Here is a 27,205-nt window from a genome sequence, read left to right as displayed (position 1 = left end):
AAATAATGGAAGAGAACAGAGGGATGGGGGGAATTGTGGGGGAGAAAAGCAAGAGGGTGTTTAGTCGGGTGTGTGGCTGGACATGGTGGACCACAAGTGAACAAAGACAAAAGAAAGAAAGAAAGAAAAAATCAAGGAAATGGAAAAAGGGCTTTGATTAGTATGGTGATCATTAAAAGGAGAGACCCCCCGAAGAGACCAATCTCTAATTAGTGCTATATCCTCGACACTTGGCACCCCAGCAACTCTTTCAGACATGTGTGCCTGAGTATGTCTGTGTTTGTGTGTGTGGGTAGCTGTTGGAGGAAACACTGAGATGAAAGCTCTGCTTGTGTTATATAAATGGTAGTGTTCATGGACATTTACAGAAGCTTGTTCAGCATGCAAGAGCATTTATTCCAATATGTTTGAGTGTGTACATTTTTGTCTATCCGTGAAAAATGGTATATTGAGCAAAGCATCTGGAACAAAACAAGAGCCTGATAGATTACACCACCTTATTCAGCTATTAGTGGGGAAAAACAGTTTCCACATGTCCAGATTCACCCCTTTCACACCACCATTTATCCACATTGGTAATCACAGCCTCTCTGTGCAATTATCTCGCCTTTCAACTGGGAAAAGATTTGTTATTTTTTTCCCTGGAGGACGGTTGTTAATCCAGCCTCCGAAACTGCCATATTTGTTTTTTTATGAAAATGTAAAAATCATGTAGTAGTAGATAGTTTGGTATTTATTACTATATATTATTAATTCAGGGAGGCTTACATTTCCATGTGATAATAGTAAACAGGGCTGGGCTTGGCAAAAAATCTAATATTGTATTAAGTAATATTTACTTTTTATAGTAACGCATAATGAGAATATGATCTTATTTATTTATTTTTAACTGATGTTTTTCTGCTCCAGCATACATGTCTGCTCTGTAAATTGCATGTGCTGGGTCGGTTCCCATTTGAGAAACAAAATCAGTTATTAGAAATTTATATTTCATAGATTTGGTTTCGTAATTGCATCCCTGTCCGTGTATTCTTCTAATGCTGTAGTCGATCAAATCATTTTATTTTAAAATTGTTTGCATTGAGAAGTAATATCATGCTTTAATCACAGTTGGCCGGCCAGCAACCTGCTCCACAAGACGACAAGGGCCTCAGACTCTGGACGGCAACAACCCACATTAGCTCTCCAGCTAATGCCCCATTCTTATCTAGAAACATACATGTCTTGTCTTGCACCACTGCAGAAACTGCACTGCCGAAGTCACTTTTCAGCGTAGATAGCCAATGAACTAGACAGGTGTAACATTAGCATATTTAACTTCTTTAAAACTTGCAAAGCTCTGAAGATCAGACAGTTAGATTCTGGTGAGGTCTATTCTTCAATATCACTGCTGACAAACACTGTCTGTCATTGGCTTATAAGCTACAGTTGTATACTTTGTCTCTCTGTATCCCTGCAGCAAATGAGCCTACTAGCTAAACTGTCAATCAAGCACAGACACTGACTGCGCCTGATGAAAAAGAACATTTCGGCTATATCTCCAACTCCCAGGAGCTTTTTTTTTCTTCCTTTCAATAATAAAAAAAACAAACAAATTTTTTAAATTATGTTTACATTATTTGTGACTGCAAAAAATGGCAATTAACTGTAATTTCAGTTGGACTACAAACTGTAGAGGGTAAATCCCTATAAAAATACTGTTTCCGTTTCTGTTCAAAAGTAATGTGTTGCGTCAAGCCACGACATCAACGTGAATCTGTGTGTGAAATATGTGACAGAAAGTCAGTCACCGGAGCTTGCTGTCTGAGTTGGGGAGTGTTCAGCTGTCACTGAGTGATGTGATGGCATTACAGGCCCCCTTCACACATGGGAAGAAGTGGAGCTGGTCGCTCAGGTGGGGAGAAGAAAAAAAAACTGTCTGAACAAGAAAACTAATGCTCACTGGCATTTCAGTGGGGCGTGAGGAGGGTGTGGTTGTGTGATGTATCTGCTGGCAGGCTGTTGACTCCCACGCTAGTACCTGATGAACGTGGATTGGAAAGCTCAAGGGCAAAAAGCCACTGAACTTCTATACAATCTGCTTAGTAGATTTACTGATAGCATCAACATTCTCCTGCAGAAGCTTAAAATTGCTGCAAGATTATCCAAGGCAAAGAGAGGCTGGGTGCTTGGAAGGTAGACTGCTGATGACGTCTGAATACTGAGGGGCCATCCACACGGAAACGTTTTTTTGTGCAAACGCACATGTTTTGCATCGTTTGGGCCGACCGTCCAGACGAATCCTGCAAACGCACTGCCTGAAAACGCACTTTTTTGAAACCTGGTCTCAGGGTGAAAAAATCAGAAAACGGCTCTCGTTTGGCTTCGTATGGATGGTGAATACGGATCCGTATCGATGATGTCATCGCCACACCCCTCTTTTACACCCTCTCCCACGGCCGCTGACGCACACAACTGTGTTGAAGCTAAGCGAGCATGTCCCATCTCCATGGTCAAACCAGCTCACTTCATCTACAGTGCCTTGCGAAAGTATTCGGCCCCCTTGAACTTTTCGACCTTTTGCCACATTTCAGGCCTCAAACATAAAGATATAAAACTGTAATTTTTTGTGAAGAATCAACAACAAGTGGGACACAATCATGAAGTGGAACGAAATTTATTGGATATTTCAAACCTTTTAAACAAATAAAAATAAACTGAATGACATGCAAAATTATTCAGCCCCCTTAAGTTAATACTTTGTAGCGCCACCTTTTGCTGCGATTACAGCTGTAAGTCGCTTGGGGTATGTCTCTATCAGTTTTGCACATCGAGAGACTGACATTTTTGCCCATTCCTCCTTGCAAAACAGCTCGAGCTCAGTGAGGTTGGATGGAGAGCGTTTGTGAACAGCAGTTTTCAGTTCTTTCCACAGATTCTCGATTGGATTCAGGTCTGGACTTTGACTTGGCCATTCTAACACCTGGATATGTTTATTTGTGAACCATTCCATTGTAGATTTTGCTTTATGTTTTGGATCATTGTCTTGTTGGAAGACAAATCTCCGTCCCAGTCTCAGGTCTTTTGCAGACTCCATCAGGTTTTCTTCCAGAACGGTCCTGTATTTGGCTCCATCCATCTTCCCATCAATTTTAACCATCTTCCCTGTCCCTGCTGAAGAAAAGCAGGCCCAAACCATGATGCTGCCACCACCATGTTTGACAGTGGGGATGGTGTGTTCAGGGTGATGAGCTGTGTTGCTTTTACGCCAAACATAACGTTTTGCATTGTTGCCAAAAAGTTCGATTTTGGTTTCATCTGACCACAGCACCTTCTTCCACATGTTTGGTGTGTCTCCCAGGTGGCTTTTGGCAAACTTTAAACGACACTTTTTATGGATATTTTTAAGAAATGGCTTTCTTCTTGCCACTCTTCCATAAAGGCCAGATTTGTGCAGTATACGACTGATTGTTGTCCTATGGACAGAGTCTCCCACCTCAGCTGTAGATCTCTGCAGTTCATCCAGAGTGATCATGGGCCTCTTGGCTGCATCTCTGATCAGTCTTCTCATTGTATGAGCTGAAAGTTTAGAGGCGGCCCGGGTCTTCGTAGATTTGTAGTGGTCTGATACTCCTTCCATTTCAATATTATCGCTTGCACAGTGCTCCTTGGGATGTTTAAAGCTTGGGAAATCTTTTTGTATCCAAATCCGGCTTTAAACTTCTCCACAACAGTATCTCGGACCTGCCTGGTGTGTTCCTTGTTCTTCATGATGCTCTCTGCGCTTTACACGGACCTCTGAGACTATCACAGAGCAGGTGCATTTATACGGAGACTTGATTACACACAGCTGGATTCTATTTATCATCATTAGTCATTTAGGTCAACATTGGATCATTCAGAGATCCTCACTGAACTTCTGGAGAGAGTTTACTGCACTGAAAGTAAAAGGGGCTGAATAATTTTGCACGCCCACTTTTTCAGTTTTTTATTTGTTAAAAAAGTTTGAAATAGCCAATGAATTTCGTTCCACTTCATAATTGGGACCCACTTGTTGTTGATTCTTCACAAAAAATTACAGTTTTATATCTTTATGTTTGAGGCCTGAAATGTGGCAAAAGGTCGAAACGTTCAAGGGGGCCGAATACTTTCGCAAGGCACTGTAAATACTGTGTCTCTTCTCCCTGACCCTTCCCTCTGGATTCTACACAAGATATTTTGCTAACGTTATGTAGCTAACGTTAAACATCGCTAAAGTAGCTGACCGCTCCAGCAGCGAAGTAACGTTAACGTTAGCTGCTATGGCTATCTGTTTATAAAGTGGAAGTAGACAATTTATCAACTAGCTAGCTAATCTGTCTGCTTATAAACTCCTTGAACGGATTATAGTAACTTTTACCACAGCTTATCATAGAAAGGCTACTGCAAGAAAAACGTATAGATTATTAAAAAGACATCATTCATGGATCATTGATGTTTGTTTGACTGCCGATGTTAGAGCTAGCTAACGTTAGCGCGCTAACCTTAGCACGCTACTAGCGCGCTGCAATCATGCAAAATAAAAAGCAATCCAACAGCACATTATACAATGTAAACAAAGACACGTTTTCTTGCGGCAGCCTTTATAAAATGAGCAGTGGTGAAAGGTATTATAGTCCACGGATGTATTAAGAGAACGTTATAATCTAGTCATGTTATGATGGGAAGTGGAAGTGACTATGCTCTTCTTCTCCGTTTTTGGTGAATTTCTGTAGCAGAAACAGCGCCGCCTATAGGCCTGGCATATGAAGTAGCGTGTTGAGTCATTTACAAGTGGATTCGTTTGGACGCAACTTTTCTTGAAACGAATCCAGGGAAGACGGGTAAAAAAAAGATCGTTTTGGTACGTGTGGACGGGGCATGAGTGTGAGCTACATTTGAACATCAGCTTGGGCATGATTATTATTAATAGTCCAAAATCCTTACTGGTGTAGAGACACTAAAACAATGAGTAACCCTGACGATACGCATTACCCAATTGCAGTGTCCATGCTACAGCCATGAAGTCCCATCCTGGTCACACAGGTGGTGTTTACCTTAGGTGTGACCACTGCATAATGGGCCCTGTAATCACACCACAATCTGCCCAAGCCGCACTGTAAGTGATAGCCATGTGTACAGCATCAATTTCATGGTTTCACCTGCCAACACAGAAGGACAGAGATTGGGAGCAGGTGTTGAGTAAAACATGCCAAAACAATCTCCTCCATTATTCAATGAGGGCCCCCTGAACCTGTTAGGTGTGTTATTATTAGCAAAACAAATTAAAAAAACAATTAGGTAAGTTGGAAATAAAAAAAACTCAACAAATTACATGGCAAGTTTCTATGAGGTATGAGCTCAAGATTACACCGCTCCGGTTCAAATCGGAGAATTGATTTCATGATTATATGTCCTGGCTTAGCTACCAAAGTGTGAGCAATATCTGACAGGGCTGAGCTGGATCATGCTGTGCCAGACAGGATTTTACATTGTCCTTATTAGCTGCAAACAGTGGGGGGAACTAGTGGCTTATGTATAGCAACAGACCGCCAGCAGGTTTTCTTCCTTTGTTCTTCCACTCTCGTCTTTCACTTTCCCTCCACCTCATCTGCCACACACACACACACACACACCGAAGTGTCAATTTTGAAAAGTGAACTGAACAAAAGTGTTTCTCTGAAAGGACGGGTAATTATCTCCTAATTTTTTTGGGACGAGGGGTTTGACCACTCGCCTGGACCAAATCAGTCAATTTGCCATGGAAACTACGCAGAAAGGTACATCTAATTACTAGAGGGAGATGGCTGATGCTCGGGAGAAGGACAAGAAAGGTAACAGCAAGCTGTCAACAACAGAAAGACTCTTTCAACGACACCGCATGGCAACGCAGGTTTGAATGCATGACAATTCTGAGAATTTGAGGGGGCCACACAGGGGTCGTTACTGCTGAGGAAGAACACTGGGTAGGCAGTGGCGAGACACAGTTGTGTTGACCGCCTATGAGCTCAACCTTTGGGAGGAGCTGTTAAAGTGAAAGTTACATGGAGAGGAAGACGGAGAAAGAGGGTGAGAAAGGTTTTAATAAGGCACTAAGAGAATAGACGGGCACCTCTCCGCTGAACCATGGAAAGTCAAGGTGAGAGGGCGGGGCGGAGACAGATGTTAGCTATTGGAGCAGAGTCATGTTTATGAGTCATCATAAAGGGACAGCACATCACTTCTGCCTGAGGGTAGCCTTACTAATCTGTAAAGTGCATGGGGGAGCATGCACAAACTGCACTAGTACAAAGACGACATAGACCTCTGGCAGATGAAAAGTGAGTGTACCCGGATGTTCACATGGCTCTATTATGACTTGATACAAGCAAATTCGATTCAGTTGTATGTATTAAGTACTTTGTTTTTAATCCAATATTATCATGTGTCAATTGTTTTTTTCCCATCTTCTACATTTCTTTCAGTGTTATTTACCCACACAACACACACAGCTCATATCAAATAATTATTCAGCTTAAATGAAAATATGATGGATTGCCTTGTGCTCTGACACTGTCACACAGCACAGGCGGACCTCGGCACTCTTAGTAATAATTGTAAAAAAAAAAAAAAAAAATTACCCCATTATAGTTGATGGAGCGAATCAAATCGCAAATTAATAAAATCAATATTGTATCTGCGGCATGCGTCAATCGATTTAGCACACTCCTCTGCCATTATTAACGGTGGATCTCATTGTACAATCTCGCCGGCTTATAAAGATATGGAGAAGAGAGCGGTAATTTATCCTAAAAGAAAAGAAGCTCCACAAGCAGAATATAGATAAAAGCTGTCAGGGAAGGTGGTAAAGAAGAGAGGAGGGGCTGTTGAGGGAACAGAGGGAGCAAATAAAGGGATATAGGGGGAAAGAAAAGCAGTGAGAGCACTTAAAGGACAATATGTTAGTGGGAGTGAGGGAGAATATTAGGACTGAGAGCTTGTCAGTGGAATACAGAGTCAAGACTCCACCACTGAAGGAGAGTTGGCGTCATGGGTGGCTGCTTCTCATATTAGACCCTCAAATCTGTCAGTCTGTCTCAGGAACTTGGGAAAGAGACTTGTGTTAAAAGCCCATCCACAATTGAGCTGCCATACCCCTTTGCCAATTGACATACCTGATTATTTGTCCAATTGACAAGCAAATTGGTTTAGCTTTAGTTTCTTTTTTTTGGAGATTTCAACGTGAGATATCCATTGATCTCGAGGTTCATGACTGATTATGCAAGGTAGTACAAATTTAAGCCAGACATGAAAATAAAAAGAACTGCCTCTACATGTGACTCATTCCAGGCTGCTTCTATATTTGGGAGGTAAGAAGAGAGTGAATCCACTGGGCTGTCACGGATGAATAACATTCACAAGCTGCAATAAAATGTGTCTCAAAATCCGTCTCTAGTGACCGTTTGTGATTACTTTGCTTCCCCACTCAATATACAAATAAACGCCTACATGACTTCTGCAATGTTTATGCGTTGCCAGCAGAATGTTGTATCCTACGATGGTTCTGGGCACAATCCACAGTGCTCCCATTTCCCTCCCTAGTGCACTCCTAGGCGGCCCCGATGTTACAGGAACAAAGCTGCCAGAAGCTAGCCTGACAAGCCAGGCCCACATCAAGATGTCGGGTCTGGGAACCGTTTGTGATCGGGTAGAAATTATTTAGAATCGGGCAATGGAGAATAAAAATGTTTCACTCCTGTGTCACCCTGTAGTGGTGGAAGGTGGGTAGTCAAAGAAATCAACTAATTGGGAATGCTTTGTGTCAAATGGATTTGACTAAACTCCAGTGGGATTGGCAAAGACAGAAGCCATGCAACCAGGTACCATGAACATATTCCCTCACTATGCTGGGTAAAAAAATACAATGTTGGCTTCTATAGGTAAAACCTTTTGGGACAAGATGTTAAGACAATGGCATGCTAGCTTGAAAATCTGAGTAATAGGAAAGACAAGTCCATATTCTTTGTGCAGAAAAGAATTGTTTGGACAAATTGAGTCCATATTTAGCACTCTAAGCAAAGCGCACTGAACTCAGAGTGGCACTGAAAACTAGAGGCCTGATTCAATTTGTGCTGCTGTCTATTGCAGAAGCTGTAGTTGGGTCAGTGTTCTACATGGACACCTCGGAAGGACGCTGACACTGGGTGGTTGAGATAAAATGTCAGGTATAAAAGAGCAATCTGCCAGCTCTGGATCACAGGTAGAAATGTTTTTTACTTCACAACATGAAAGCTCCTGAAAGGAAGACTACTGAGGGGAAGCCATGTAAGGACATCAAATGTTAAAAAAGATGGTTTTGATTTGAATTTGAATCATTAGAGTCCGCTTGAACCCAGTAGCTAACCACACAGATAAATGACCAAATATTTCCAGTTTGAAATCATTACTTTAGAACGCCAGTCAGAAATTTTGGCAGACATATTTGCTGTGACTTTGATGTTCCACTTTAAAGGCCATTATAACACAATACCTAAGGTCATATGGCAATGTCCATGCCACTTCCTCTGGCTTCACCTGGACTTCCTCTCTGTGTGTTCATCCTGTCACCCCATGCTGATCTTTCCCTTCCCTGCCCAAATGTTTCCACTCAAGTAATGTACAGCTTGTCGGTATTTTTCAACTGCTGCACCAATTAAATCCCTTTTATTTACCCCCTTCAGAGATGCCTCACTAGTCTGAACATTAACTAGCGTCCACTGAGCTGAACTGAACAGAAATCAAACGGCCTTTCTTGCTGCTTGGCTAACGGAGACATGACATGATCAGACATGATTCCTCAAAGATATTAAAGCGCTGTGAACTTGTGGAGCTGATAGGAAGGCACTGACAAGCACCATCTAAAAATGATATGTAGTGAACGCTTCCTTTGACTGAATACATTAACAGATGTGCAGTTTTTTCTTCTTTTCAGCATGTTGTTGACAACATAATTCCCACACAGCTATTCTGGGTAACCAATCCCCATCGGTCTCAAATGATTTGCCTGTTGTATCACTTTATTACTGTATCTACAGTACAAACCTAGGATCTGCTTATTTTATCCTCAATAAATGACACAACCAATATCCCACAATGGATGTTACATGCGAAAAAATGACTTTAAACTGGCACACTGTTGACATAATTGATGCCATGCGGGATGAAGAAAATGAAGAAAGCGTAATCTTCTGTCAGTTAAAAAGACTTTAACGTCTGATAAACAACAGTATCGCATCAACATTCCTCCAAATGAATACTGTATCATATTTCACATGTAAACAACACTGTCAATAATGTTTCCTGTACTCAGACAGGGTGTTATGCTTTTTGGATCACAGGAATCATCACTTGTCTTTACATCCGCTTCTGCATCTTAATCTGTTCCACTGAAATGCACGACACATTCAAGATATTTTTGAACAATTGGAACATTACTGGCATGCTTGTTGATTGGGTTGTTGATGAGTCACTGCTGTTAAGAGGAAATAAGAATGAGTAAGAGCATTAGGGGGGGGGTGCTTAAGAGTGTGAGAGAATGAAGGAATACATACTGTAGGGTACACATTCATATTGGACTTCCAGATATTTGTAGGTTCCCGGGCAAGGGTCAGGAAATACATCTGGTCCAGCCACAACAGCACATTGGGTCCGGTTATTACATCTGAAAACAGAGAAAAGAGCAACAATAGCAACATCAGACAATCTTGTTCTTCTGAATGGCCACAATATACAGCGGCGCATTAGTCAGATGTTTAGTGCGTATGGTTAATGAAGTTGAAAGCATTTAATTATGTAGCCAATATTATGAAGATTATGAAGCTCCACTGTTTATGAAAATGATTCACCCAGTAGAAGAGTAGGATTTTTATATTTGAACACTTTCATTTTCACGGGAGGCACTACTCCACTTAGATAAATACTGTCCTCTGTGTCATCATGATGTCAATGGGCTTCATGTCTACACATTTTCATCAGGAAGCCTGTATTACAAACTGGGGATGTGGAGACTCTTGGTAGTCCCCTCACTTTCTAGAAGCACAATATTAAATTGCTGGAGTAACCATTTAAAGCATAGAAGGTTAAACAAGGACTAGATTTGAGGCTATTTTAAAATGAGTACATTTTAGTTAAAGGATAGATGTGTTGAGGTTAGTTGGAGAGTGACTTATACATTAGCCAGGAATATAAAAAAAGGCTAAAAGAAAATCAATCCCATGGGCTGATGACAGTATTGCATTTAAGTTGCTTGCAGTGTTTTATGGTATGTCTTGTATCTTTGAACATCTGTATTTTATTGTAAACCCTTTAAAGAAATCTTTATATAAGGAGTTAATTTATTTTGTATAAGTTGTTTTGAAAGGCAAACTGCAATGCAGCTTTAGCTATATTGTATTTCTGTGTGTCACATACAGTATGAAGAAAGAAATCGCAGATACCACCCTCATTGAGGCAAGAAAATTGAAAACATTAAGGGAATAAAGCATGGTATATTGGAGCAGAGTTGTGTGACATGTTTAATGTTGAGATAGGTCACACTTATTTTAGGTTCAGGAGACACTCTCATGGGTAAATTCATCTTTCTGTTAAGGGGTAGATTGGAAGTCATGGACCTGAAACCAGGCTTTAAACCATGTACAGGTTACATTGTTATTACTGTATGATGGATGGTGGTGGTGTCGGTGGAGAGAAGGGGAGAGATAGATGCAATCAGTACGAAATCAGCTCCAACATCAAATGTAGGTCTTCATTAAAAAACACAATTATGGTGCCGGTGGTGTTCTCATGTGCCATTTTGCTTTTGACAGTCATCAATCACAGCCCTACTTCATATGCACAGAGAGCCTCTCGCCACACATAATAGCAACAGTTATCTCACAACATTAACTCTTAAACGTTCTGACATGTATTGATCTGTCGCCGCTCTGCATGTGTTTGCAAAATCAAAAAATAAGATACGGGTGGGTCCAGTCTCCATTTGAGCACCCATTGTGTATGTGATCCTCATGAGGCCTGCTGCTGCCAGCTACGGTATGTACAGGATCGCCATCCATCGTATCTATACTCATTTATGGACTACCATTATCTTGCAATATATAAAAGGTATTTATTCCCCAGCAAGGCCATTTACAGTGTAAGTCTTGTGAAGGTCAAGGCAGGGTCTGACACAATGATTCATATGCCACAATTAAAGGATTCTCTACACCTTAATTAACATTGATTGGCTGCCGGCTAATCAATCGAACCAGTGAGGGACAAGCAAAAAGGGGCCCATCTTATTTCAAGCCAACCTAGTAATGAGATATGGTCTGTCGAACAAGCTTTATGGGTTCATGAACCCCCATCACCCTCTGCCACTCACTTCAGTCAGCTGTCAGAGGCCTGTCCCTGCCTATGAAGAGTTAATTCCCAGGCAGTAACTGCCAGTCAAATAAATAAGGAGTTAAGCCTATGAAACCGAAAAACAATTATAGTCAGCCTTCTCATCTCCTCCTGACCACCATTTATTGTATATTCTATTTAGAACTAGTGGGTGGGTGTGGGTGTGGGTGGGTATCAGCAGGCGAGAACACAAGTTAAGATTAAGTGTCACAAAGAATTAGAAGTGAGAAGGAGAGAAGAGATATATAGCTAGATGTTGGAGCATAGACACAAACACACACAAATGAACATAGCTGTTGGCTTGTTGTGAGGATGGACAACATGCATATATGTTTTTTCTGTGGATCCAATAATGCTGCCCTAGAAATTAAGCTAGGACCAAATCTGGAATTTTAATCATAGTTTGTAATAACTTCCTCTAGGGGGATTAAACATCATTATGTGTATTGCACATGGATTGCAAACTTAATGCCAGCCTTAGCATCTATATTGACCCATATTCAAAATCCCTTTTATCACCGCTGTGCATTTTTACCTCTGCGCACACACAAATACCTCATGATCAGTTTTCCGTTAGTGTCCTGGAGGCACCCGCATCTTGCAGGGGGATAAAATAAGGTGGAGAAATAATTACAATTAAATGTATCAAGTGCAAATCAATGGCAGAGTAGGAGGGGGATCAATAGCAGGAGAAGCTGCCCACGCCACGCGCCACAACGACTCCTCAATTACCAATTAGAGGGATAATCAGGGTTTCATCAGACACTTGGCTCTGATGGAGCCCTTTGAACTAGCGGGGGAAAGAGGCAAATGAATCCACTTTGAGTGATGTATTCAAATATGTATGGGAATACATATGCACTATAGGAAGAACACAGCAGGTGGTTAGAAGCTACTTCAGGCTAAATGCTCAACTTGCTGTCTTGCTGGAAGCACGTGTTCAATTTGGCCACCAACCGCCCCTTTTTCTATCCGCATTCCCACTTTTTCCCCCCTTCTAGGTTTTTCCTCCTGTTCCCTTGTCTGCTGTTTGTTATAACTGGCAGATTAGAGCTCAGACTGCCAGCTGACGAGGGGAGATGTGGCACAAAGCACAAGAGCCCTATGTAAGCACAAACTGTAATGACTATAATCGCTGGCTGATCCTGCTGCTGCCTCTGATGTAAGTGGGATGACTCCCCTCTGTCTATTGACCACTGACACAGGACAAAAAAATTAATAGATGAATGAATCGATGGGTGAATAATTGAATCAATGAAAGAAAAATAAAGGAAACAGCCAGCAGTCGAAGGCAGGGATGGTGCAGCTGCTGTCAGAGCTAGACAGATTTGTCCAAATTGGTGAGTAATAAAAATAAGAATTGGTGTGCACCACTGTTCCCCTTCAGAACTCAAGTGATTCATATCAGGAGGAAAATACCAACCAAGTGGAAGTAGAGAAAGGTTCGGCAGCTTTTAAAAGTTCAGGATGAAAAAAAAAAAAAAAGCAATGCTGAATCTGCTTCCAACATGCCAAATTGCTTCAAGTGATCTTCCATAGAATTCATATCAAAGAAGTTTGCCTGGAGTAAGTCAAATAAGAACGGAGACGGTTCAGCTGGCATTCTGCATTGTGGGGATGCCTCTCTGTGGAGTCCTTCCCACAGTTTGTATATGTTTGATGAAACAGTCCCTGTCAGGAAGTGCAAACTCTCCATTTGCTTTCAGTTAAAAAGAGCAAACACAGCCAAAGTCCCCCACCTCCAAGAACTTCACACGCATGCACGCACGCACGCACACACTGGTGTTAGTTCTCGTGTTAGGAAGAGGAAAAAGATGCAAAAGGTGCTTTTCGGGAGTGTGTGTGTGTGTGTGTGTGCAAGACAAAGTGTATGTTGGTATTGTTTGCTCTATGTGTACACTGCAGTGTGTGTCTGTGTCAGGCTGTGTACACACTTGTGAGAGTTTGTATTTGTAAGAAAGGGAGGGAGGGGAGCGCGGGGAAGGAAAGTGACGGACGGGTCAATATCCCTGTCCCTCTGCTGGGACCCATTACGCTTTAGTGATGGTCTTCACCACCCATGGTCAACTTAATTCATTATCTTTCCCAGCTGCACGCCGCAGCATCCATCCTCTCTCATTCAGCCTGTCTCCTGGCACAGCACAAAAAAACAACCTTTAAAACTCCCATGAAAATCCCAAGAACATGTTACAAAGAGAAGGGGAGAAATGGCCTCGAGCATTGTGCATTTAGCTCTAGAGTAAAACCAGGTAGTATTTAAAGGTAGGTGGAGAGTGTGGTTTAATGTAGCTATTTTCAGAAAGAAGGAGGAAGCCTTTTGCAGAGAAGCTTGCTGAGGAGCAAACAAATCAAGCTTTCTGTTGTGGAGCTGCTATAGAATGATCTATCTTTTACATTTTCCAATTATTTTGAGTCACTTATCAAACAATTATCAAACAAACTGGAACAACCATGCTAATGCTTTGCAGGGAGGGTTGGTGTAGGTGATGGAATTCAGTGAAACCACTCATTTTATTAACTCATCTGCTTTAGTGCTGTGGACCAGTACTTGACAAATGTTTTGCGGTTTGTCACTACAGCTGGAAAATGGCAAAGGCTACCCATGTCCGTGTGCCATCTACTGCAATAGTCTATCAAATGACACCAGAAAGTACCTCAGCAAAGTTAATTTGTGCTTCCTTATGGAATGGCACTGGAAAGTTGTTGTCGAAGTGACTACTTGCGTTTCGTGTTTTGCACAGAAATATGAAGGAAAGGACAAACAGAGAAACAGCATGGGATTATATATATGAACATCTATAATCATTGTCCCTGATCAATGAGAATTTCCTGAGGTATATTGTTTACTAACTAGCCTTCAATACAGGAGATGTCAGTAAGTGGGAAAGATTTAGCTTTATTTTTTAAGGCTATGTGATCATTCCCAAAAACAACAAAATGCTCTAAAGCCAGCCACTGACACTGCTGATTGTAACTACAATAGTAGTTTATTTGTCTTGGTAGCATTTATTTACACTATCACTACAATAGTCAAATGAATATATCAATCATCTTAAAATAATCCTACATCTCCATATAGCATCTGCCTGAGAAGTTGGACAGAGTAGAGTATACGAGTAGCTGTGAAAAAAGGTGTACTAGTTTATCCTATCTTATACGTGCACATATGTTTGTGTATGGTGTATGTTTTTTTTCTCCCTAGTCTTTTTTTGACAGTCAATATATAACACATGTTTGTACTGGCAGCCCCATGCATCACATAGTATACATACTGTGTTGCTGGCTACTGACCAGCTCTATCATAGCAGACAGGAGTCAAAGGGTTGAGGGCGACTTGGAAGTACACTATATGTTGAAGTTTTCATTCACCTACACTTCAGATTTTCCTTTCTGGTGTGAGGATTCAAACGGACACTCCTTTAGTAAGACATACAGTAACCTTTTAAACCCACAGGTTGGATGGGAGTTCGCAGGACAACAGAGAATTGTCCCATATATATTCAAACAACTTACATTTCTGCACTTGTACACATTGGCACTACTGTATCCACCCAACAAATTCTATGATAAGTGGCATAGTTTGTTTCCAAAAGACCAAGAAAGCAGCTCAATACAGATTTGAGAGCAGAAGAGGAAGATGGGATGAACGTATACAACATAAATACAATGGGCGAGTGTGGAGTACTTAAAGAGCGTCACTGAAGGGGCTGGCTGTTCTCAAGTTCTTAAAGGGATACTTCACCGATTTAGCATTCAGCTTTGTATCAGTAGAAACCCGATAGTATTTCTGAATGACCGTGCCTCCCTCCCTCATGTCCCCCTGAGACGAGAGATTTCTGCATTTGGGGCCTGGAAAAAATCTTCCGATGACGTAAAATGACGATTTTTGCGATACATCGATACATCGGTACAGATCGGAGAATGTGGAGGAACCGTTATTACAGACGGAATACTCGGCACACTACGTGAGCTTCGCCTGCACGGAGACCAGCGGTGTCGCTCAATGCCGCTAGCCGGCTATGGGACATCCTCATCGGCTAGGTGGAAAGCTAACACTAGCTGTCCACCTGTCCCAGCCATCCTGCTTGCAAGTGTCTGCTCATTAAACAACAAGCTGGACTACATCCTCCTTCAACGAAACTCCTGCTGTGTTTTTGTTGTTGTGGAAACATGCCTGAACAACAGTGTACCGGAACCGGGACTATCCAGCTACCAGGCTGCTCTCGCCGGCCCGTGGAGGTGGACTGGTGTAGAAATAAAATCCAACTAGCTACTGCTAACTGCTGATGGAGCTTGTGACTGTTAAATGCCGACCATTCGACATTCCACGCTAATTCACGGCTGTGTTTATACTCTGTGTTTAGCTACACCAATGCTAATATGCGTTAGCTGAACTTTACGGATCCTGCTTGCAAGTGTCCGCTCATTTAGACCACAAACTGGACTACATCCAACTTCAACGACACTCCCAACGTGAGTTCAGAGACTTTGTGTTTTTGTTGTGGAAACATGCCTGAATAGTGTACCGGACTGTCCAGCTACCAGGCCTGCTAGCCCTCCGAGCTAGAGATGCTCTGTCGCCGGGTAAAAGAGGTGGGCTGTGTTAACACCGAGTGGCGCAGAAATGTGGTGATTTGTATCCATTTAACTGCTAACTGCTGGTGGAGTTTGTGACTGTTAAATGCCGACCATTCTACATTACACACTAATTCACGGCTGTGTTTATGCTCGGTGTTTACAGCCCACCAAGCGCTAATGCTAGTATGCGTTAGCTGAACTTTACGGAGCCTATAAAGTGTGTGTACTAAATGTAGCCTGTTTTGTATGTCGTTTTTATATAATGTCGTTTTTATATATGTTAAATGTGTAACACCACTTGAGTCACGATGAAACGTTGTATCGTGTATATGGTTGAAATGACATTAAAACACGCTTGAGTTGAGTTGAATGCTATGTCAATGGTTGAATGCCTCTGTCGGTCTGTCAAGCGGTAGGCGTGGCTTGGGAGTGGACTCAAAGCAACGAAGCAGGTGCATTCTGGGATTTGGTGTTTTTCATCCATATAAGACCAAAACACATTTTCTGGCTTTTCTCGGCCTAGAAGGCACCAATTTCAATTTTTTTTCACATTTCATCTACATAAGTGACCCAATTTAAAGATATATTCAGCTTTCCAGCGGTGAAATATTCCTTTAAGTTCATACAGCACCGCACAAACACGGATGAACATGTGCTCGCAAACACATGCATGCGTCTACATGTCCAACAGATGATTGAACGATGTGAATAGTCACAGTTGCCTACTGGGTGGCATTAGCGGCGTGCTACAAAACCGTAGAAAAACATCAAGCTCTGTCGTACTGTTTGTACAAACACCATGGGTGACAAAACACCAGCCATATTCCTTTTTTATAGGATTAACTATGTGGAACTACGCAGAAATGGATAAAGTGCCAAGTGACTGTTCAGTATAGAGAAGATGGAGTGTTTATGTGCATGAGCTATATGAATGACCTTTATCAGGCTCTATTAAGTATGGAATAGGAGTTTCATTAGAGATGGTCAAACAAAGGTCAAGACTGATCATCTCTCACCAACTACGTCCACTGCTTACATAAATTCAATGTCGCTTTAAAAATAAAAAAAGAGCATGATGAGCTCTTTTTTTTCTTCTCCTGACAAGCTTAATCCCTCTTAGCCATTCACACAGATTAGTAGCTTTCATAAGATTTTTACATCACACAGTTTTCCCTCTCTATAATATTGTATTTGGAAGATAAGCCCCAGTTCATCCCAATGCAACAACAAACTGAGAATTACTGTGGCACTAAGGCCTTACGACTGGATGTGGAGAGATGATAAACAAGAATACAGACTTCTTGAGTATTTTAAAATCAGATGTGGGCGATATATGGATTCATCTATGAGGTCCTTTGCTGGGCTATAGTCCAAGAGCCTAAAGTAAAGCACAAGCTCAGCTTGATAAACACATGCTTTTCCTGTTTCGCCGTGCGTTTGGACGAGTGAGCACTTTCACTGAAGTGATGACTAAAACAATATTCTGTAAGTGAGAAGAGAGATTGTGCCTGTTTATGGCTTACGATGATGGATGGGACAATATAAACAAACATATCGGATTTGTACATTTCTCCACTTACTGAAGCCCACACCGGGAAGTAATCCTGCCTCGTGATTCGTTTTTCTTTACAGTTCAAGTACTTTTTATTACCACTTTGTTCGGAGAAGAAATGCATTCAGGGTTTATTTAGCACATCTGAGCTTATGGTGCCTGTGCATTCATTCATATGTATTCAACACCAATGTCAACTATAAGGAAACACAATGCAGCGATCACCACAAGTTCAAGTTGCTGAGGGTCAGTCTTCCAGCTAAATCTAGGGCCTGCATGCAGCACAGCAGCAAAACCCAGACTTGGGTTTCTTCATATGTTGGTGTGTATATTTTGTGTTATTAAAAATGTTTTAAATACCCATTTACTTTAGTTTTATGTTCGGCCATTTACTGATGTTATATGAAAATCTGAAATAAACATGAAACATGAATTAACTGACCAGAAACAATCACAAATAAATCACATCAAGTATAAACATTATATAGAATATATTTATTGTAATTGTTCACATAATGTTATGATGTCTTAAAACCTGCATTATCATTGAATTTCTACCTGTTTACTATCAATAAAAAAAAAGAAGTAATTGTTCACATAATATGTCTAAATAGTTTATTTTCACACCTCTTCGCTGCAAGATCATTTTGTATTTTGGAAGAGAAAACAAAACTAAGACTCAGTTGCACAGACTTTTCTGGGCACTTACTTTGACAGGCAACACATGGATTTGAGGTAAGGCCAGATAAAGGTCATCACCTCAGGGGACGCACTCCTCCCATGCTGCTTCTGAGGAGGAACTTATTTACCTCAGGTTGACTGCTGTTCTCACTGAGGTCTAAACCAGGATGTTTCATGAGAGCAGAGACATCAGGACAAAAAACTATCCTAGCTCTTAGAAGACATGCACAAAAGACACAAATTAGTTACTCAACACAACTTGCTATGCTTTGGAGTTTAACTGATTAATCAAAAGCATTTTGACCTGTTCAATCATCTAACACAGGATGTAACGGAGTAAGAAAGGTCTGCAGAGATTTCATATTCCTATTTGCGCTACTTTGTCGCACAAATGGCTGGTACGAAATCTTAAAGGGATACTTTGCCGATGTATAACCAGCTTTGTACCATAACAATGTTGGTATGTGTAAAATTCCTTCTCTATCTTGCCAGCGCCCAGATCTCCGTGCTCATCTCCCAGCTCAAATCCGCCAGATGACGGGTGTCGCACCATCTGCTGGATTTTTTGCTGGTTCGAGGGCTGTGCTCAAACTACAGATTGTACCCCATACGGATACAAAGATTATAGAAGCGGACCGAGAAAAGAGATAGAAAGAAACTGTAAAACTAGACAGCGCTGACCAAATATAAACCAAGATTCTGTTATTGTCTTGCTTACTTCTTACCTAAAATGTTTTTAGAAACATATTTTAGTGCAGTGTTTGAATGTAATATGAGATTGTTTGTTACCAGCCGGCCGCCATATTGATTCTGTGACATGCTTGCATTAGGCTCGTTCGAGATGACCTGCGCCTCGCCTGTAAAGTGGACGAGAGCAGGCGGCAGCAGCCGGGGGCGGTGACAAAAATCTGCTCTCAAGTCGGACAGTTTTCCAGCCGTTTCCAGCAGCCTTCAGGCTGAACAGGAAGTGACAGAAACACTGTGGTCCGATTCCGATTTAATAAAATGTCCCAAATCAGACCCATATATCAGCTTGTACACAGTCTCCAGTTGTTTTTATTATGACAGAGTAGCTGTCAAAAATTCTCTACATGCGATCTGTTGCTGATTTTAATTAACACACTGTAGATGATCTGTAATCTGAACAGATTTAAATGTCACTATCAGCCACACAACTTGTGGTTTGTACAGAATAAGCATTTAAATATTAATAAAATAGCAGTTAAAATCCCTCCAAATCAAAATAAAAAAAAGTTGATATAAAACGTCATCATGTTGAGTCGATTCTGAACCAATCAGCTGTTGGATCTGCTGAGAGGCCGGCATTTCCCAGCACGCCCTGGTTACGCCTGGGTCTTGCAGTCGGTGGAGAGCAACTGCGGCGCCTGGCTCTAAACACTGCGGCCGCCTTGATCTCGTGAGGTTATCGTTGACCACGTGTGCATGACGTCAGAACAAGTCGGGATCTAGTCGGACACAAATCTAACCGGCATGCATTGGGCGCCGATCGATTCTGTGCAGATCTGGCTCATCTCGAACGAGCCTACTATCTCACCCACCAGTGGGAGCGTTTATTGGTCCAGTGTGGCACAGTGCATTCTGGTAAAATGTTTTTTTTTTACCTTTTGAGCAAAAGAAAATACAACAGCCTCTTTCTGTGTTTTCTCTGGCCATGTAGCACCCATTTAAAACAATGTGTGTGCCATTCTACTGCATAGACAGCCCAGTTTTATGTAAATAACCTCTTTCCAGTGGAAAAATACTTCTTTCAATACGTCTGAGAAATTTGAAAACTACTCTGAGTAAGTTTGAATGGTTGAAAGTAGGACAAACCTCTGAGCTTCTCAGTAGATGTTTACTTCACCTTTAGCCCTAACAGCTTGCTCCAACTAGCCTGGTTGACACCAGACCCTTCTCAGTTGTAACTGAGAGAGCAAATCTCAAATTTTCTGGAAGTTCGTCAAGGTTTTCCCAGGCTATGCTCCAACCACTCTGCTTGTGCAATAAAACAAAGGGAAAGAAAGTATTTTGAAAGTCAGCAAGCTCTTTTGTAAAGTATATTGATTCAGCATTGATTTTGGCCATAATGGACTATGGAGAGAAAAAAATATTTGCCAGCAGGATAAAGATAGCTTTGTATTTATTTTTTTTCCTTTAAGGTAATAATTGTTAAAAATACAGTTTTATATAAGCCCTGGGGCACATCAAACTTGAGAACAACAATGCAATTTTTTTTGCAAGAATCTTGACTCCTTTTGTTATTTTGAAGGGTAAGTAATCTTGCTGCAGACATACAGCTCAGATAGCCTCTTTGAAATTTATCCATCTATTTTGGTGCCACAACAGGTATTAGGTGATGCAATTTCTCTCTCCACCTGAAAGGTCAATTCGTGATTCTATACATGCTGTAGACATCTATCTGGCTGTGCACACCGAAATTCCATTAAAGTATGAATTTGGCAGATGCTGGAGAGTGCTGGGGCAGTAAGACGCTTCCAAATTCAACATTAGTTAAAAAAAAAAAAAAAAGACAAGGACTTTTATAGGGGGAGTGCAGTTAGAGTTTATACTGCAAGTGTATCGTTTAAATTAAACAATTAAAGGTTGGCCCTGTATGATAATTAATTTAGATGAGTTAAGAGTTCATATTGCTGCAGTTCAATTGTATTCAGTCAAACACTGGTAATATACAGTACAACCATTCTTTTGAAGACAATAGAGCATGTGTGATGAATTCTCTCTGACATCAATGCTGGACCCTTTTCATAAATGCATTCACATGGACAGCATATCTCTGCTTTCAAGGCAGCAACACAGCAAGTGGGCTTATTGAGAAAATACATAAGTGTCTGAGTTCTATCTCAAAAGGGCAAAGCAGAATTCTGCAGAATAATCCTCAGCCATTTCCTTAGATGTCAGGAGATACACATCTTGACAATTGCGCAGCTCAAAAGAGAGCAAAGAACAATGTTTTATTTAAACCTGATAGTGATTCCAAGTTCTGCAAATATTAGTTTAAATCTTTCTCTCTGACACAGAAACACACACTCATACTGAACCACAGTCTTGTAGGCAGAGTGGAAATTTAAATAAATAATGCATTGTTAGCTGCGCTCTATTTTCTTCTTTTTTTTTTTATTCTGTGAATCAATTGAATCCACCACTAATGCTTATTGAAATTATACATTTTCCATACATGATGATCATCATTATTTGCATCGCTCCTTTTATACTGTGGCCTTAATAGAAGAAATGGCTGGGAAGCAGAGCTGTATGTAAATTATTTCATCATACATGCAGAGATGTATGATTTATATGATGCAGTAGCTATGACGGTGGTTAATTAAAATGCCAGCACAAGTCTTCCTGTCTATATATCCCCTCACTGATTGCTCTCATTTAAAACAAGGCAATAGGGATTTCTGCCGAGGAGGACCGAAAACTCAACATACAATTTGTGATACAATATCATTGCCCATGGGGTAGCTGTTTCCCTCATTTCTGATCAGTAAGTAACATGTCAATTATCTCAGAGGCATTTGCATTGTATGGACGTCTTTTCTTAGGGCAACACAACCCCAACGAAAGTCTCAACCTGGAAACTCATGTAGAAAGAAATGTAACTTGTATGCATAAAGTCATTAGAAGCAGTGGGCATATTATTTTGAGACAGATTATTTAAATCAAAGTAGATGAAATGGAAAACTTGCTTCAGCACAATAGTTAATTAAGACATGTTTTGAAATCGTTTGCTATGAGAAGAATAGGTATTGTTTGGAGAAGCGCTTTCACTCCTACTCCACTTACAGTACAGGCAACCACACCATGAAACTAACCTGCTGACATTGATGTTCGTCTAAAAAACATGTTTTTAATAAATCTCTTCCATTAAAAGGTAAACAAATAAATACAGCTCAGTGCAGTGATTTAAATATCTGTCACTCTGTCAAACACAGGAAGCGTCTAATCTCCGGGTATCTGTATGTAAATCATAACGCCCACGGGGTCTCTCCAGGTGCCTGTAAGGAGGCAGAAGGGAGGATTGAAATGTGCAATAACTTCACGAATCGATTTGTTTGGTGGGTGAGGCTTATTCACTGGGGCCTGCCCGTCTAATGATTTACGATTTCCAGGATGAATTTTTCTATTCTCGCCAACAAATGATGCTGCTCCCTATCTTCCTAGTGACGCTTGATTTATCTTCCAGTGAAGGCCCTTGGGATTTTCAGCCTGTATGCCCATTTTAAGCTAAGCCTCATTCCAGGCGGAATGTGTAAAAGTGAGGATTAGGTTATATTTTTCTTTATAACCGCAGTCATATGACTATTAATGTGTCACATATTGAACAAAACAATAATTTGATGTGCAAGAGGTAAATTAAGATTTCTGATGGCTGTGTGCATACGGGGCTAAATTGAGGTCAAGCATGTATGAGCACTAGCATCTCTACAGGCAGGTAATGAGCACACAAACATGCACATGCATTCACACACTCAATACACTTTTTCTACAACATAAAGGAATCCATCCTGATATATTCCAGTGACAGGCCCCATTGAATTGCTGACCAGGGTTAGCCTTTTGAACCATTCCTGCTGAGATTCTGAGCCCATCTCAAGAGCATCTCTGCGAGCGTCAGATTCTTCAGCCAGATACCCAGTGGTGCCACTGCTGTGCTGGCCTTCAGACTGACGGATGGGGAATAAAAACAGAGAGGCAGAAATGCCACTGCTTTGACTTTTCAAGGCATCAAGTCCTGTTTGTTAAGCACAAAGAGCAACGGCTGCTGCTGGTTTGAGTCAAAGGAGTTCTTTGGGGAGCTTATGTGGCTGCATGCACCGCGCAGCGACAACAAAAAGATTTTAATCCTTTCCTTGGACCAATATTCAATCCCTATTTTGGAAAATTGGAGGAAATTCTTAGGTTTGTCTGAACAAAGAATAGCACTCCATTCTCTGTATTTATAATCAACACACAAATCAATAAGCATACTGTATCGCTGATCCCCCCCGCCATCTCTCTCCCTCTCCGCACGCACACACGCACACACGCACACACACACACACACACACACACACACAAACACACACACACACACACACAGGCTTGCCTTTAAGCACAGATTTTTCATTTCCAGTCGCTGTCACCATGGTAACTTCCTATGTCCGACTTGGGCCAGTATGTGCTTCCAGCACTTTCCTTCTTCAAAGCCCTTTTTTCAAAGCCTAAAACCGCATTGCTTCACTCACGGTTACCCATAGTGCTTAGCTTCTAGGAGGGTGTTTAGCTGCTAATTACTTCATATAACAAAGGCACGAATAGGTGCCTCTAATAACAAACCACTCTATCTATACAAGCCACAAGGTTTAGCAATAAATAAACCTCTCTTTACAGCTGCTGTTTCATAATTTACCTTCAGGTAAACAAAAAAAAAATCTGAAAAGAAGTGAGTGAGCCTTGGATGTGGGACACCAGACAGTGTTAGTACAACTACCTTTCAACTAACCTTGCAGGTTTTTAACAAGCCATTGCAGAACTGTTTGTTTACATGCTCACTTCAACCTTTTTATATATTCAAAATGGCCACCTTTGTTGCCATGAAAAAGAGTGTCTTGGCAACGCCACCCAAGCGACAATCAAATACTCCTGTGTTGGCCGATCGATGATCCCCCCCCCCCCGACCTTCCTCATTCACATCTCAATAATGAAAGACAAGCAGGGGTTATGAGTAACCTTAGCGTTCGATACAGGAGGGGTCAGCCGTCAATAGCTCGGCAAGGGTCCAGGCTTGTATTCGCATGCAGGAAGTCACCGCAGGTCTTAAGGAATTGTCCTGAAGGCAGCATGGTTGGGATTAAAAGCTTGGGCTTGACTGATCTCTCCTGTCTCCTATGTCAATATGCCCAAGGTACTGTCAGTCACAACTTTAGTCTTGAGAGGAAAGTAATTTACTGGCCCATAAAGGCACAAAGACCCTAATTCAGTACAAGATGTATCAATTATGTTGATGATAGGATGGCAGCTGTGGCTAAATACACCTTGAGTATGTTAAAAATGGGCAAGATCTTCATTAAGATAGAAGACTTTTGTAGGCAAACATTCATCATAAACCTGTAGAGGATGATTACAACATTATCTGTGAATGTCACAGTTTATTATGGCTTTCATTATTGATTATTCTGTCAATTTTGTTTTTCGATTAATCGACTAATTATTTAGTCTATAACAGGGCTTCTCCAAGTTTGACACTGTGGGTCCCCCTTAGACAAAACTATGAAAAACTGCTAATTGTATTCGTTTACATTTTGGCAACTTAGCACCTTTAAAAGTATGCTGAATTAGCCATTAGCAGTTATTTTTGCATTGTACTCATGGATGTAAAGACAACTATCACTAGATTACTAATATTAAAGATAACTTACAAATGTGATAATTATCAAGTTCTGGAGTCTTTATACTATGATTTCGACACAGATTTTGCTTGAAAAAGAATGAATTATTCTTCTGTCGATCGACTAACCACTTAATCGAGTCATTGTTTAAGCACTATAGTTTAATTATGTCTTTAAACGTTACAGGCTTTTACTTTGACATCTTTCTGTGTAGGAAGATGTAAGCCCTACTTCATGAACACGTGGTGTCACTGCTTCAGATTTAAGCAGAGCTTTCGTTTGGCAGACCAGAAGTGCAAGCAGGGTGAGCACGGAGGGAACAAGAAGTACAAAGACTAATAGAGCTCTGGCCCTTTCCTGTACAAGGTGACAAGGCGTTTCTTGTATTTCACCCCACGCAGCATCACTGTCCCATCGAATTTGTCAAGGGAAGTCAAGACATTTAGCTGTCTTTTAACTTCTCTTCCATAGCAACAAGTCTCCTGAGATACAGCCTGAGGAGGAGGGGGGGAGTCACATTCTGGTGCAACACAAAGTCAAGAGTGTGTCATCCTGTCTGTGTGTTTCTGCTCGGCTTGTTTCCCAACTCCGGTATGTATTTGGTGTCAACGTCTGTTTGTAGCAGAAGATTTATTGCAAATCACTTTAAAAAATGACAAGTTTTTGGAGCGCACCTTGTTGTGCTGTACAGAACAGAATAATTTTTTATCCTCCCCTAATTCCATCATTTCTGCTATCTATTATGACCTGAGGCCTTTCTCACAAAGCAGGATTAGTGGATAGGCAAGCTAACTTTGGGCTTAACCCTCACTGTTTCTCACAAAGACTTCTTAAGTTCAAACCGAGCTATGTTGCCATGGTTTTCAATGCTGCGCACCAAACCTCCAAGCAATGTTTTTGTCCAGGCTTGTGGTTAAATACGCACAACCATTTCTCCGACATTCCAACAGAGCGAAAGAAAATACTGCATTAACATTGAAGTACAAAGGAGCTCCGAGTGACGTCTATGTAGTTAGAAAACAGATGATGGATTTATTACATCAATTATACAAATGCTAAACTTGCTTCATAAGAAGAGTGCAGCGCTACTCGTACCTAAATTATTAATGAAAATATACCATTATTATTTAAATATTGTATTGTTTTCTACCTTTTTTTTTACCTGGTATTCTAAGCCTTTTTCTTCGCTGAATTTTATTATTTTATGCTGCTGCAGCAACCTCATTTCCCAACTGGAATCAACACTTCCATCTTATCTTTTATTAAATATACTGCTGTCATGCTTTTTGCACAATCCTCACCTCTTTCATGTGAACTTGCATCATGAGAAAGGCCTCAGATGGAACAGTGAAGGAGACATTTGAGGTACCTTGTTGAAGTTTCAGGATAACAAAATGTATTTAAATACACACACCATGACCAACGACAGTGACCCATGGAATGGCTTTGTAAAATGTGGTGTCAAATCGATCCTTGGAAAAGCACATTCTAATTCTGATCTTGCAACCAAGTGGCAAGTAAACAGCATAGTAAACAACAGTATCAGGGAACAGTGGGCGTTAATTCCATCAACTTTTCAAGGTGACCTGAGAAACCTGATTATGTGGCGACAGTAGCAGCAGGCAAAAAGGAACAAGGATGCAGTGGTGTCTCAGATGAACCATCTTTTATCTCTGCTGAATCCCTCTCCATCATCCTCTAACTATGAAAACAGTCTCTGTCTCGCTCTCTCCCTTCTCAACTTCCTCGGAGTCTCCCTCCACCTCTTTGCTCCTATGACACAAATGCAGATACAGTCACTCTTTTAAATTCTTTTGACAAATTTGACCCTTTATTGTGAAGTGATTTGAGTCAAAAAGACAGATTAGAGCATACTGTAGTCTACTACTGAATGGTGCAGCAAAAAGGTTCACTCTATCTATAACATAATACGGACAAATTCAAGCCATTTTCTATGAATCCCCAGGATTCATTTTGGGGGCTCTAACACTTGCTATGCTGGAGGTGGTGAAGGGCCTGCAAATGTTTTTAGCCACAGAATCTGTATTTCCTCTTCTTTTAACATCCAGAGCTTTGCATCACATCTCATACAAGAGCCTCACAACCTCCACTACAGCCATTCAGCTCCCACCCTCTGCAGCCCCCACCTCAATGAGCATGTACATTTAGGTCCATGTCAGCACCCACAAAAGTCCCTCTACTGCTTTAAACGCAGCACTTTTGAACATGTTCTAAGCAAATGGTGAGTGGGCAGGGCTACAAGCTCCTCTCCTTTATAGTGCAGCATTACTCTGTGGCAGCTACAAGCACTTTCCTTAAAACCACACCATAGTCAGGAACAACCTCGGTCCAGTGGCTGAGGAGGGCATTAATGGAATTAAGGCTCATGAATAAGAATGCAGCGCGGGCTGAGTGAGAGCTCTCCCACTGTGTAATATTGACATGCTCCCCGGTCAGAAGATAGGCCGGCGTAATTAGCTTTCACAAGCAAGTATGGGTCCAGCAGGAGACACCATTCTAAACACAGACGAAACCCTCAACAGAAGCGTGTGCGCCAGTGAATGTGAGGAGGGCGATGTGGGAGTGGGGAGGTGCACACAATCCCAGT

At 41.2% G+C, this 27,205-nt stretch overlaps 1 protein-coding gene across 30 annotated transcripts in view; it reads right to left on the bottom strand.

The window, feature by feature from the left end:
• Positions 1 to 27,205, bottom strand: part of LOC120573639 (adhesion G protein-coupled receptor L3-like) — a 224,866-nt gene that overhangs the window by 91,551 nt on the left and 106,110 nt on the right. For all 30 annotated transcript variants that reach the window (XM_039823490.1, XM_039823508.1, XM_039823510.1 and 27 more), the window contains one exon: positions 9,567 to 9,676. In XM_039823490.1, coding sequence (XP_039679424.1) covers positions 9,567 to 9,676 — 110 coding nt within the window. The remainder of the gene's footprint in view (positions 1 to 9,566; positions 9,677 to 27,205) is intronic.

This window comes from Perca fluviatilis, chromosome 14 (assembly GCF_010015445.1).
Source record: "Perca fluviatilis chromosome 14, GENO_Pfluv_1.0, whole genome shotgun sequence".
Classification (NCBI taxonomy): domain Eukaryota; kingdom Metazoa; phylum Chordata; class Actinopteri; order Perciformes; family Percidae; genus Perca; species Perca fluviatilis.
Note: the sequence above shows the minus strand (reverse complement) of the source record. Positions and strands in the feature narration are given on the sequence as shown.